Genomic DNA, 14140 nt, shown 5'->3' with positions numbered 1-14140 from the left:
CATGGGGCTGGGACATGGGAACATGGGGAGGGCACCCCAGTGTGGCCCCCAGGGTCCTCGGGCTGGCACATGGGGCTGGGATATAGGGCAGGGACAAGGGGGACACAGGGAGGGCACCCCAGTGTGCCCCCCAAGGTCCCCCAGCTGGGACATGGGACACTGGACATGGGGAGGGCACCCACTGCGCACCCCAACATCCCCTGGCTGGGATATAGGGCTGGGATATAGGGGTGGGACATGGGGCAGGGACACTGGGCGGGGATATGGGGCAAGGACATGGGGCAGGGACATGGGGCAGCACCAGGCTCCTGCTGGGCAGCTGGGTCAGGCCCGGGGGTGCTGCCCCCCACATTCCAAGGGTCCCCAGGCCTGTGCTGTGTGGCCATGCCGGCTGCTCTCCCATTTTGGGGTGCGTGGGGTGAGGGGGGCAGCCCCAGGGCAGATCCAGAGCAGATCCTGCAGCTCTCTCTGCTCAATAAGGGCTTTGTGTGGGATCGGCTGAACTGGCCAGACCAGTCCCAGGAGCGCCAGAGCCTCTCACATGCAAATCCAGAGCAGCCCAGGGCCGCTCTGGGCCACTGTGGAGCCTGGTCTGGGGTGGGGGTCCCAGGACACTGCTCCCACTTTCCCTGCCTCAGCTCTATGGTGGCCACATTGCACAGGAATGAGCCAACCCCCTCCCAGGGGGCTGTGGGGGCCCCAGGTGACCCCGTGAGGCCACAGGGTGGAGGACCATGGGGTGACACTGGCAAGGCCAAGACCCCCAAGGGCTGAGCACCCCCAGATCCTGTAGTGCTCTGGTTGGGGGGCTGCACCTGGCAGTCCCTGGTGCTGGGGCACTGGGACAGGTGTGGGGCCGTGCTTTCCCCAGGTGTGGGACAGATGTGGGGCCGTGCTTTCCCCAGGTGTGGGACAGATGTGGGGCTGTGCTTTCCCCAGGTGTGGGACAGGTGTGGGGCCGTGCTTTCCCCAGGTGTGGGGCCATGCTTTCCCCAGGTGTGGGACAGATGTGGGGCCATGCTTTCCCCAGGTGTGGGGCCGTGCTTTCCCCAGGTGTGGGACAGGTACCGGACCATGCTTTCCCCAGGTGTGGGTCAGCCTAGGGGCCGTGCTTTCCCCATGTGTGGGACAGGTACAGGACCATGCTTTCCCCAGGTGTGGGACAGGTACAGGACCATGCTTTCCCCAGGTGTGGGACAGATGTGGAGCCATGCTTTCCCCAGGTGTGGGACAGGTACAGGACCATGCTTTCCCCAGCTGTGGGACAGGTACAGGACCATGCTTTCCCCAGGTGTGGGACAGGTGTGGTGCCGTGCTTTCCCCAGGTGTGGGACAGATGTGGGGCCATGCTTTCCCCAGGCGTGGGACAGGTGTGGGGCCGTGCTTTCCCCAGGTGTGGGACAGGTGTGGGGCCATGCTTTCCCCAGGTGTGGGACAGGTACAGGACCATGCTTTCCCCAGGTGTGGGACAGGTGTGGGGCCGTGCTTTCCCCAGGTGTGGGACAGGTACAGGACCATGCTTTCCCCAGGTGTGGGTGCCACTTTCCCCCCCCCCCCCCCCCCCCCCGGGCAGGGATGAGGTCCCTGTCTCACCTCCTGGAAGCGGCTCTTGGCGACCGTGACCCACGATTTGATGGTGATGACGGAGTCGGGGTGGCAGGTGCTGAGGATCTCCTCCCCCAGCGAGGTGATGCACTCCAGCTCCAGCTGCTGGCACTGCAGGGACTGCATCAGCTCCTGGGGGCACAGGGACATGTCCCTGTGAGGCCTCAGCCCTCCAGACACCACCGCACCCCTCTGCACCACCAGGATTGCTGGATTGGGGTACCCAAATCTCCCCACCTCAGGGCATTTGGGGCCCCAGACCCCATAGTTTTGGTGTGGTGGGACTCAACATCCCAACATCTCTCAGTGGTGGCACCTGTCGCCCTGGTTTTTTAAGATTTTCTAAGCCTTCTGGTGTTGACATTCTTGCGGCAAACTTTCTCACCCACTTGCTGTAAATAACTCATTGTTTAGCATTCCTTCATGGAGGAGGAGAAAGTTGATGGGACTGTTGGTTTGAGAGGTGTCACTGTCACCCTCCAATCCACTGTCACTCTTGGAAAACTATAAATGACGGAGTCAGAAAATAAACTTCCCTTTTCTTCACCTTGAGAACAGGGATGTGTGCTCACGTTCTTTCGTGTCCTATAGTGACAGGCACCCAACATCCCTGTGGGGATCCCACAGCCCAGCTGGGCTGGCTGACCCAGTGATGGAGCTCCTGGGGCAAAGCTGGGGCTGCTGGGGGCCAATGGGGGCCAATGGAGGCCAATGGAGGCCAATGGGGGCCAATGGAGGCCAATGGAGGCCAATGGGGGCCAATGGAGGCCAATGGGGGCCAATGGAGGACAATAGAGGCCAATGGGGGCCAATGAAGGACAATGGAGGCCAATGGAGGCCAATGGAGGCCAATGGAGGCCAATGGGGGCCAATGGGGGCCAATGAAGGACAATGGAGGACAATGGAGGCCAATGGAGGCCAATGGGGGCCAATGGGGGCCAATGGAGGCCAATGGGGGCCAATGGGGGCCAATGGGGGCCAATGGGGGCCAATGGGGGCCAATGGAGGACAATGGAGGCCAATGGGGGCCAATGAAGGCCAATGGAGGCCAATGGAGGCCAATGGAGGCCAGTGGAGGCCAATGGGGGCCAATGGGGGCCAATGGGGGCCAATGAAGGACAATGGAGGACAATGGAGGACAATGGAGGCCAATGGAGGCCAATGGGGGCCAATGGGGGCCAATGGGGGCCAATGGGGGCCAGTGATGGCCAATGGGGGCCAATGGAGGCCGGCACCCACCTGCAGTTGGGCCTGGCACTCGTGCACGGCCGCCTCCTCCTCAGGGAACACTCCGTACTTGAGCGTCTTCTCCGACTCCGTCAGGCGCCCCAGGAAGGAGTGCACCAGGGTATGGAACTCCTCCGCCTGCCACCACAGTGGGGACCTGCTCAGCACCCACCCTGCAGCCCCTAAACCCCCTGAACATCCTGGCCAGCCCCTGAGCCCTGCTGGGCATGGACCAGCCCCTGGCACAGGCACTGCGTGCATGCTGTGCCCAGGGAGAGCTGCTGCCAGCCCCACTCCAGCCCCACAGTGGTATTGAGGGGAGACCCCACAGCCAGCTCTAGAGTGGGACACAATTTCCTCTGAGCCTCCCTGTGCCACTCTGTGCCACCCAGCTGCCTGCCCTGGGCACTGTGCACACATTCACACCTGTAAGAGGCACCTGGCCTGGCACCTGGCCATGGCACCTTGCGACAGAACCTCAGAGCCCCATGCAGCACCACGCCCCGAGCTGGGCACCCCACAGAGAACCCCAAAGGCACAGCCCCAACACCACCCAGGCAGCCTGGGAGACCTCCCCAAATGTGCAGCCACCCACCGTGCCTGGGCATCCCAAAAAACACCCTCAAATGTGCAGCAATTCACCACCTGGGCACTCCATGGAGCACCCTGGAATTGCAGCCACCCACCAGCCAAGCACCCCATGGAGAACGTCCCAAAACACAGCCACCCACCACCCAAACTGCCCCCAAAGCATGGCCACCCGCCACTCCACAAAGCACTCCCTCAGATGTGCAGCCACCCACCAGCTGTGCATGCCACAGAGCACCCCCAAAATGTGCAGCCACCCACCACGGTTGGGCACCCCATGGGGCACCCTGGAAGTGCAGCCACCCACCAGCCAAGCACCCCACAGAGAACCCCCCAAAACACGGCCACCCACCACTCAAACACCTCCCAAAACACAGCCATCCACCACTCAAACACCTCCCAAAACACGGCCACCCACCACTCAAACACCCCACACCCCCATGGCCACACACCACCCCACAGAGACCCCCCAAAACACGGCCACCCACCAGCCAAACTCCCCCCAAAGCACAGCCAGCCCCAAACCGAGCACCCCACACTGCCACGTCCATCTCAGCCTCCCCACACGGGTGCTCCAGCTGCAGACCCCCAACCCTGGGGTTCCCCCACTGCCCCCCATCCTGGGGGTTCCCCCATTACAGATCCCACGCCGTGGGTTCCCCTACTGTTCCCCCCAATCCCTGGGTCCCCCCACTGCCCCCCAACCCCGTGGGTTTCCCCACTGCCCCCACCCCGGGGTTCCCCTGCTGCCGACCCCAACCCCGGAGGTTCCTCCACTACAGACCCCAACCCTGAGGTTCCCCCGCTGCCCCCCAACCCCTGGGCTCCCCCATTACCCCCCAGTCCCAGGGGTTCCCGCGCTGCCCCCCAACCCTCACCTGCCGCAGCGCCGCCTCCAGCCGGGCCTGCTTGGCCAGGGAGAGTTTGCAGACCAGGTCCCAGCGGGTGCTGAGCTCCTCCACCTGCCGCTGCAGCCACTGCGAGTCCACGCTGCTGCTGCCCCGCGTCAGGTCCCGCACCGAGCGCTTCAGCGTCTTGATGCAGCTGGCGCGCTTGCCCAGCTCCTTCTGGAACACCTGGGGGGCGGCGGGACCGTGGGACGGGGACCCCGCTGCTGGGCAGGGGTGCCCTGCACCCCAAAACCTCGCAGCAGTGGCCATAGGGTTCCTCTGCACCCCAAATTCTCGCAGCAGTGGGCACGTGGCTCCTGTGCACTCCAAAACCTCTCAAAAATGGACAAAGGGATGCTGTGCACTCCAAACCCTCACAGAATTGGGTATGGATTTCCCCTGCACCCTAAACCCTCACTGCAGTGGGTACGGGGCTCTCCTGCACCCCAAAACCTCGCAGCAGTGGCCATGGGGTTCCCCTGCACCCCAAAACCTCTCAGCAGTGGGCGCGAGGTTCCTGTGCACCCCAAAACCTCAGAAGTGAGCACAGGGTTCCCCTGCAACCCAAAATGTCACTGCAGTGGGTACGTGGCTCCTGTGCACCTCAAAACCTCACTGCAGGTACGGGGTTCCCCTGCACCCCAAAACTTTGCAGCAATGGGTTTGGGGTTCCCCTGCACCCCAAAACCTCGCAGCAGTGCATACGGGGTTCCCCTGAACCCCAAACCCTCACTGCAGTGGGTACAGCATTCCTGTGCACCCCAAAACCTCACAAAAATGGGCATAGGGTTGCTGTGCACCCCAAAACCTCTCAGAAAAGGGCAAGAGTTCTCCTGCACCCTAAAACCCTCACAGCAGTGAGAACGGGGTTCCTGTGCACCCCAAAACCCTCACAGGGTTCTCCTGTACCCCAAACCCTCACAGAGTTTTCCTGCACCCCAAACCCTCACAGGACTCCCCTGCACCCCAAACCCCCACAGAACAGGTCACAGGGTTCCAGTGCACCCCAAACCCTCACAGCAGTGAGCTCAGGGTTCCTGTACACCCCGAACCTTCACAGGGCTCTCCTGCGCCCCAAACCCTCACAGGGTTCCTGTGCACCCCAAACCCTCCCAGTTCCTCAGCACCCCAAACCCTCACAAGGTTCCCCTACATCCCAAAACCTCACAGGGTTCCTGTGCACCCCGAACCTTCACAGGGCTCTCCTGCACCCCAAACCCTCACAGGGTTCCTGTGCACCCCGAACCTTCACAGGGCTCTCCTGCACCCCAAACCCTCACAGGGTTCCTGTACACCCCAAACCTTCACAGGGCTCTCCTGCACCCCAAACCCTCACAGGGTTCCCCTACACCCCAAACCCTCACAGGGTTCCTGTGCACCCCAAACCCTCCCAGTTCCTCAGCACCCCAAACCCTCACAGGGTTCCCCTGCCCCCCAACCCCTTCCCAGCTCTGGGGCACACGGTGCCCCCAGTACCAGGGTGAGGGCACTCCAAACCAGGGTCACACCTGGGGGTCTCTGCAGCAGGCAACGCCCCTTCCTGCCCCACAGCGAGGGTGGGCGCAGCCCGGGGGTCCCTGCAGCCCCCTCCCCAGGGCCACCCACCTTGTGCTTGTCCATGAGGTCCCCGACCAGGTCGCGGTCCCCCCCGACGGGCGCGTCCTCGCTGAGCTGCGGCTCGGCGCGGTACAGCCAGTCCATGAGCGCCTGCAGCGCGTCCGTGAACTTGCCCGAGAAGAGCAGGTTCTCCTCCAGCTTGTGCTGCCTGTGGGGCACAGGGAACGCTCAGAACCCCAAAGAGGAACCCCAGTGCTGCCACAGAGAGCTGGCAGGGCTGTTATGGGCAGGGATGGATCCTGGCAGTGCCGTTATGGACTGGGATGGGTCCTGAGCAGGTTCTCCTCCAGCTTGCGCTGCCTGCCAGAGGCACAGGGCAGTGTGGGCACCTGGGGGCACCCCTGGGGACACCCCAGAGCCACCACAGGGAGCTGGCAGAGCCCTTATGGGTTGGGATGGATCCTGGTGGCACCATTAGGGACTGGGATGGATCCTGGTGGCACTGTTAGGGACTGGGCTGGATTCTGAGCAGGTTCTCCTCCAGCTTGTGCTGCCTGCCAGGGGCACAGGGCAGTGTGGGCACCTGGGGGCACCCCTGGGGTCACCCCAGAGCCACCAGAGAGAGTGGGCAGGGCTGTTACGGGCATGGATGGGTCCTGGTGGCACCATTATGGACAGGGACAGGTCCTGGCAGTGCCATTATGGACAGGAACAGGTCGTGGCTGTGTCCTTATGGACATGGCTGGGTCCTGGCCATGCCATAATGGGCATGGATGGGTCCTTGCAGCGTCATTATGGACAGGGATGGGCCCTGGCAATGCCATTAAGGACAGGGACAGGTCCTGGCAATGCCATTATGGACTGGAGCAGGTCCTGGTGGTGTCATTAAGGACAGAGACAGGTCCTGGCAATGTAATTTTGGACAGGGATGGGTGCTGGCAGTGCCATTATGGACAGGGATGGGGCCCAGCTGCAGCCCAAGGGCAGAGCCCAGCAATGATGGGAATGGGGTCCCAGAGGAGGATGCTCAGGGAGGAAGGGCAGCTCCATGTGCCCGCCTGGGACCCTCAGAGCGAGCAGAGAACAGATTCTGCCACAGCTGGAAGTGGATTTTGGAAAGGGGCCACGATGGCACTGGTCACCCTGAAGCTGTCATGGAAAACCAACAACCCTGTCTGGGTGAGTCAATGGCCCCCGGAGAAGCAGAAACAGAGTTCCCTCAAATCTGGTCAATGAACAATCACAGAAAGGCCACATCAAAGAAACCAACAGTCCCTCGCAGTGGGCATGGGGCTCCCCTGCACCCCAAACCCTCACAGCAATGGGCACGGGGTTCTCCTGCACCCCAAACCCTCACAGGGTTCCTGTGCACCCCAAACCCTCACAGCAATGGGCACGGGGTTCTCCTGCACCCCAAACCCTCACAGGGTTCCTGTGCACCCCAAACCCTCACAGCAGTGGGCAAAGGGTTACTCTGCACCCCAAACCCTCACAGGGGTCCCCTGTACCCCAAACCCTCACAGCAGTGGGCACAGGGTTCCTAGGAAACCCAAACCTTCACAGGGTTCCTCTGCACCCCAAACCCTCACAGAAATGCTTTGGGCAGCATTTCCATTCCTATTCCCATCCCATCCCATCCCATCCCATCCCATCCCCATTCCAACCCCTTCCCTGTCCCATCCCCATCCCACCTGCATCCCAACCCCTTCCCCATCCCATCCCCTTCACTCTCCCATCCCCATCCCGACCCCTTCCCATCCCCATCCCAACCCCTTCCCTATCCCACCTCCATCCCATCCCCTTCCCATCCCCATCCCAACCCCTTCCCTATCCCACCTCCATCCCATCCCCATCCCGACCCCTTCCCCAGCACACCCCACCCCACACATACCTTATTCCCACCCCCACCCCATCCCACCCCACCCCTCCGGCGCCGCTCCCACCTCTCCGCGGCATGGCTGCACAGCGCGTCCCAGCGCTCCTTCAGCTCCCCCAGCAGCTCCTCCAGCGGCTGCAGGTCCTGGGGCAGCCACGCCCCCTCCCGCAGCGCCCGCCCGCTCCGCAGCGTGGCCTCGTACACCGGGCGCTTGGCCCGCAGCACCTTCTGGAACGCCTGCAGGGGCACAGGCAGTGTGGGCACCCAGGGACATCCCAGAGCCACCACACAGAGTGGGCAGGGCTGGGTCCCGCAGCTGGAGAAGGACACTCCCTGCTCCCCCAAGGGCTCTGGGGCAGTTGGGATGCCCTACAAACCCAACACCCCTCAGCCCAGCGCTCCCCCAAGGTCTCCCAGCACTGCAGGATGGCCCTGGGGCGTTGTCCAAACCCCCTGGTGCTGGGTGTTCCCCCGAGCGCTGGGTCCCCCAGAAGTGGGGGGACACTCCCTGCTCCCCCAAGGGCTCTGGGGCAGGTGGGATGCCCCAAATACCCAACACCCCTCAGCCCAGCACTCCTCCAAGGTCTCCCAATGCTGCAGGATTGCCTTGGGGTGTTGTCCAAACCCCCTGGCGCTAGGTGTTACCCCTGGGTGCTGGGTCCCCCAGCTGGAGAAGGACACTCTCTGCTCCCCCAAGGGCTGTGGGGTGGTTGGGATGCCCTAAATGCCCAACATCCCTCAGCCCAGCGCTCCCCCAAGGTCTCCCGTTGCTGCAGGATGGCCCTGGTGTCAGAGCTCAGCCCCTCCCTCTGGGTGTCCAGAGTTGCCGAGGACCCAGAGTTGCTCAGAGACCCTGGCACACAGCCCAGAACACCTGGGGATTTGATTATGACCCTTGGAGTAAGTTACCAGCTTTGTATGAAGACCTGAAAGTCACACAGGTTTAAATGGTGTTATAACAAAATGATCACAGCGTGAAAATGTAGATTTTAGGATTTTTGGTATGGGGGTTATGGGGACAAGATGGAGGAATCTGGATGTATCTAGCCTTTCTCCTTCTTCTTCTTCTTGTTCTCCATTTTCTGCTGTGATGTTGGCACTTTGGGATTGGTTTAGAGTAGAAGCTTGCTGTCTAACATAGGTGATGGGTATTGGGAATTAAGTGTAAATATGATATACGTAGTTTGTAGTATAAAAGGACAACACCACCTCAGGGGTGGTCAGAGTGCCTGTGGCTGCCCTACTGAGCAGACCTCGACTGGGCAGAGAGAAAATTTTATAGATAAGAATTAATAAACAACCCCAAGACCGAAAAGTGAAGAGTCCACTCGTTCTTCAGCCGCGCGGGCCGAAGCAGAGACATCCTGCACATCTTGGGGCAGCAATTATCAAACAGCAACCTGAGACCCTGGGGTATTGTCCAACCCCCCCGGGAGCTGGGGACCCCCCAGCAGCCCAGTTCTGCACCCCCCGTGCCGAGGAGCACGAGGGGCAGCCCCACCTTGTGCTCAGCCAGCTGGCACTTGATCTCCTCCTGGCTGGTGGCCGCGTCCTGAGGCTCCTCCAGGCTCTGCTCCACCTCGTCCATCCAGTCCAAGAGCAGCCGCCGGGACTCGCTGAACTGCAGGGCAGGGCAGGGCTCAGGGGGCTCAGGGGGGAACCCAGAGGCAAAGCAGATCTGGCGCAGCCCAAACGGGAGCCATGGAGCCACACAAGGGAGTGACAGGGCCTGGCCACCACCACGGGGCAAACCATGGGCCAGTACAGCACAGTGACAGCACCAGGGCAGCATGGGGTCCCTTCCCGGCCCAGCCCCCAGCAGGATCCATGTCATGGAATCAACATTCCCAGGATGGTTTGGGTTGGAAGGACCATAAAGTCCGTCCAGTTCCACCCCCCTGCCACGGGCAGGGACACCTTCCACTAGCCCAGGAAGCTTCAAGCCCCATCCAATCTGGCCTTGGGCACATCTGAGGACGGGGCAGACACAGCTTCTCTGGGAAACCCTCCTCCCAGGGCAGAATTTCTTCCCTATATCCCATCCATCCCTGCCCTCTGGCACTGGGAAGGTGCCCGCTGACACCTTGTCCTCTGCCTCCAGGCCCTGTCCAAAGGCAGCCAAGGTGCAGAGCCCCCTCCCCAGCCCAGGCTGTGCCCCGGTACCTGCTTGCTGCGTTTTCGGGCCTCCTCCAGCACGGCTCCCCTCTCTGCTGCCCGCTGCAGGACCTTGCCCAGCCTCTCGCGGGCTGCCAGCACCAGGTTCTGGATGACGGCCCCGTCCTGCTTCCGACTGAAATCCTTGAGGCGCGCGGCCACGGCCTCCAGGCCGCCCAGCTTCTCCCCGTGGGCATTCGCCTCCTTCACCAGGGCCTGCGGGGAGGGGGCAGCTCAGGGTGGGGGGTCCCGGGGTGAGTGAGGAGCCCCTGGGCACAGCCCATGCCAGGAGGGGCTTGGAGAACCAGGCATGGGCTGGGATGGGGCACAGAGCGTTGTGGTGTGATTTCAGGGTTTACCCCAGAACCTGGGTCCCTCCCCTGATCATTCCCTCCCAGGTGTGTCAGCCACCTCTCCTTTCCCCTCCCAGCACTGTCTGTCAGTCCTGGAATTCCACAAGGGCCTCGAGTGATTGGCACATTCAAAGGATGCCCTCTACGCCTGGAGGGCATTGGGCCATCCAGGTGTCCTTTGTCCCTTTGTCCCTCCCCTCCTGTCCCTGGTTGGTGGCTCCCTGCCCCTTCCCTCCCCTGTCACAGACATCTTTTATGGAAAATCCTTTCCTTAGGATTTTTTCTCCTGAGAAGCTGAGGGGCCTCAGGAACAAAATGTAAACATTGGTTATCTGCTGCTGTGGAATGCAACAGGTGCATCTGTGATTGGCCTCATGTGGTTGTTTGTAATTAATGGCCAAGCACAGTCCAGCTGTCTCAGACTGTCTCGGTCAGTCACAAGCTTTTGTTATCATTCTTTTCTTTTCTATTCTTTGCAAGCCTTCTGATGAAATCCTTTCTTCTATTCTTTTAGTACAGTTTTAATATAATATATATCATAAAATAATAAATCAGCCTTCTGAAACATGGAGTCAGATCCTCGTCTCTCATCCTCAGACCCCTGTGAACACCGTCACACTCCCCCTCTCCCCGGGGTTCAAAGGAACAGCAACCATGGGCTCAGGGAGTTCTGTTGGAGGAGTTGCTGCATTCAGAGGCCTGTGGGCCAGAATAAAGCTCTGGATCCAAACCCTCCATCAGAACTGACTCCTTTGCTTCACCATCGCCTTAAAGCTTCTCTGGCAGAGGGAAACCTGAGGAGCAGTCCCTGTTATGGGGGGAAGATCCATCCCAGCACCACCAGAGCTCCTGTATGGCCTGGAATTGTCTCCACATGCCCAGCTGCAGCATCCAGCCAGCCAAAAGTGTCTGTGGGGTGAAACACCACAGTTGCCACTATTTGGTTCAGCAGCAAGGGCCAGACCAGCCAAGGCAGGTCCCGTCTGCAATATTGGTAAATTCCAATAACAGAGCATGCTGGCTCTGCTGCAGTGGGGACATGGTGCCCTGCTCTTCTAGAGTTCTTCTAAGCCTCCTGATGTTTACACTTTTGTAATGGAGTTTCTCATGCGCTTTTCATGTAAATAATGATTGTTTTGCGTCCCGTTCTGGAAGAGGAGAGAATTGACTGGCTGTTGAGGTGCGGAAATATCGAGGTGCGGAAACAAACGCACCTTTTTTTGTCTTGGACATCTCAGCATTTGAGCATCATTCATCCTTTGTGAGAGGGACATGCATGCCACTCGCCCCGGGCACCACCGGGGCAGACCCAAGCCCCACAAACCAGGGCGTCGCTCTTGCCTTGTGCTCCTGGATCGTATTGCCACAGGTACACACACATGTGCCACTTGCCCTGGGCACCCTGCAGGTGCCACTCACCCTGGGCACCCCTGAGGCAGACCCCCGCCCCACCAACCAGCTCTGAGGGCACCGCTCTTGCCTTGTGCTCCTGGATCTGCGCGGTGACGGTGTCCAGAACGAAGCTGGGGGGCGCGGGGGACCCCAGCAGCTCCTCGGCGTGGGCCACCCAGCGCAGCAGCTCCTGCGCCGAGCCGTGGAACTCAGTGCTGACCGTCAGCCCCTCGGCCAGGCGCTCCTGCGGGCACGGCGGGCACCGGTGGGCATGGGCTGCCCTGCTCCTGACCCGGTCTGCTCAGGGGGAGCCCCCCGCGGGTCAGAGCCCCCCACAGCCCCCCCTCACCTTCCTCTCCTGGGCCTCGGCCTGGACGCTGTCCCACTTCTGCTCCAGCAGGCGCAGGCTGTGCTCGGTGCTGCAGGGCCGGCCGGCGCGGCACGAGTCCAGCAGCCGCTGCAGCCGCTCCCGCAGCCCCCGGTAGGAACCGGCCCGCGCCTCCAGCTCCCGGCACAGCTCCTGAACGGGACAGCGGTGTCAGCACCGGGACAGCGGCGTCAACAGAGGGACAGTGGGACAGTGGGACAGTGCGGGACCGCACGGGACAGGGGGCAGGGGGAGGAAGGGACAGGGAGTGGGATGGGGATGTGGATGGGGCAGGCAGGGTGACGGGACAGAGATGGGGATGGGAACGGGGATGGGAACAGGGAGGGATCAGGTAAAGCAGACAGGGAACAAGGATGGGGGATGGAATTGGGGCTGGGAACGGGGCTGGGAATAGGGACGGGAACGGGGATAGGGATCGGAATGGGGTTGGGAACAAGGATGGGGATGGGAATGGGAACAGAAATGGGAATGGGGTTGGGGACAGGGCTGGGGACAGGGGATGGGGATGGAAACGGGTGGGGATGAGAATGGGGCAGGCAGGGTGATGGGTACAGGGATGGGGCTGGGAACAGGGATGGGAGCAGGGATGGGAATGGGGACAGGGATGGGGATAGGGATGGGGCAGGCAGGGTGACGGGTACAGGGATGTGGATGGGAATGGGGCTGGAAACAGGGATGGGAATGGGGCTGGAGACAGGGATGGGATGGGAACGGGGCTGACAACAGGGATGGGGACAGGGATGGGGACAGGGATGAGAACGGGAACAGGGGTGGGGATGAGAATGGGGCAGGCAGGGTGATAGGTACAGGGATGGAGCTGGGAACAGAGATGGCAATGGGGATGGTGTTGGGAACAGGAATGGGGATGGGGACAGGGATGGGAATGGGAATGGGGATGTGGATGGGGCAGGCAGGGTGACAGGTGGAGATGGGAATGGGAATGAAGCTGGGGATGGGAACAGGGATGGGGATGAAAGGGGGCACAAGGATGGGGATGGGAATGGGGCTGGGAACAGGGATGAGAATGGGGATGGGAAGAGGCACAGGAACAGGGATGGGAACAGGCATGGGGATGTGGAGGGGTCAGGTAAAGCAGACAGGGGACAGGGATGGGAACAGAGGATGGGGACAAGGGAGACAGCCACAGTGAACAGGGAGAGGGGATGAAGACAGGGATGCAGACAGGGACAGGAACAGGTTCAGGGCAAGGGACAAAGACAAGGATGGCTCCTGCTCTGAGCTGAAGCTGCTGAGGGAGGGGCACCAGGCTCTGCCTGGCTGAGGGGAGGAGGCAGCAGAGAAGGATCCTGGCCCAGCAATGTGGAGAAGGGTGGACCTGGGTCACACATCCCCCCAGGAGACCAACAGACTGCAGGTGCCGGTCCTCCATCAGGGCCCAGGCTGGCTCTGGCTCTCACCAGGTGTGCGTTCAACTTCTCTTTGGTGGCATCTGGGTGGCCCCAGGCCGGCTTAGAGCAGAAGAGCTGCAACTCCACCTGCTCCAGCCACTGCAGCAGCTCCGTGATCTCCAGCGTGATGTCCTGCACCTGGAGGCGAGGCGGGGCTTAGGTTGCAGCCTGTTTCAGTCATCCTGGTTCCTTCCCCAGGTGTGCCAATACCCTCTCCCTTCCCTTCTCTAGCCCCTGCTGAGCGCTGTCCATCAATCCTGGCATTCCAGAAAGGGCGTCTTGTGATTGGCAGAGTTCAAAAGATGCCTGTCAGCCCTGGGGACATTGGGCCATCCAGGTGTCCCCTGAGACTTCCCCCCCCTTACCCTGTTGGTGGGATCCCTACCCCTTCCCTCCCCCTCTCCCTGGGGTTAAAAGGAACAGCAATCACGCGGTTCATTGGTTCTGTTGGAGCTGTTGCTGCATTCAGAGGCCTGAGTGCCAGGAATAAAGCTCTGGATCAAAATCCTCCAGCAGAACCAACTCCTTTTCCTTCACCTCGCCTAAAGCCTTTCCGCCAGAGGTAAACCTGAGCTCCTGCCTGCCTGGACTTGTCCCAAGCACCCAGCTGCAGCATCCAGCTTAGCCAAAGGTGTCCCTGAGGTGAAACGACCACAGCTGCCACCTCTGGTCCAGCAGCAAGGGCCAGACCAGCCCAGGCC

At 61.3% G+C, this 14140-nt stretch overlaps 1 protein-coding gene across 1 annotated transcript in view; it reads right to left on the bottom strand.

The window, feature by feature from the left end:
* LOC102070503 (plectin) overlaps window positions 1-14140 on the bottom strand; it is an 82109-nt gene that overhangs the window by 5952 nt on the left and 62017 nt on the right. The window contains 11 exon segments of the mRNA XM_074535405.1: window positions 1594-1737; window positions 2845-2970; window positions 4299-4496; window positions 5916-6075; window positions 7811-7980; window positions 9245-9364; window positions 9907-10113; window positions 11592-11728; window positions 11730-11886; window positions 11992-12162; window positions 13449-13577. Coding sequence (XP_074391506.1) covers window positions 1594-1737; window positions 2845-2970; window positions 4299-4496; window positions 5916-6075; window positions 7811-7980; window positions 9245-9364; window positions 9907-10113; window positions 11592-11728; window positions 11730-11886; window positions 11992-12162; window positions 13449-13577 — 1719 coding nt within the window.

This window comes from Zonotrichia albicollis, chromosome 1 (assembly GCF_047830755.1).
Source record: "Zonotrichia albicollis isolate bZonAlb1 chromosome 1, bZonAlb1.hap1, whole genome shotgun sequence".
In the NCBI taxonomy this organism is placed as follows: domain Eukaryota; kingdom Metazoa; phylum Chordata; class Aves; order Passeriformes; family Passerellidae; genus Zonotrichia; species Zonotrichia albicollis.
Note: the sequence above shows the minus strand (reverse complement) of the source record. Positions and strands in the feature narration are given on the sequence as shown.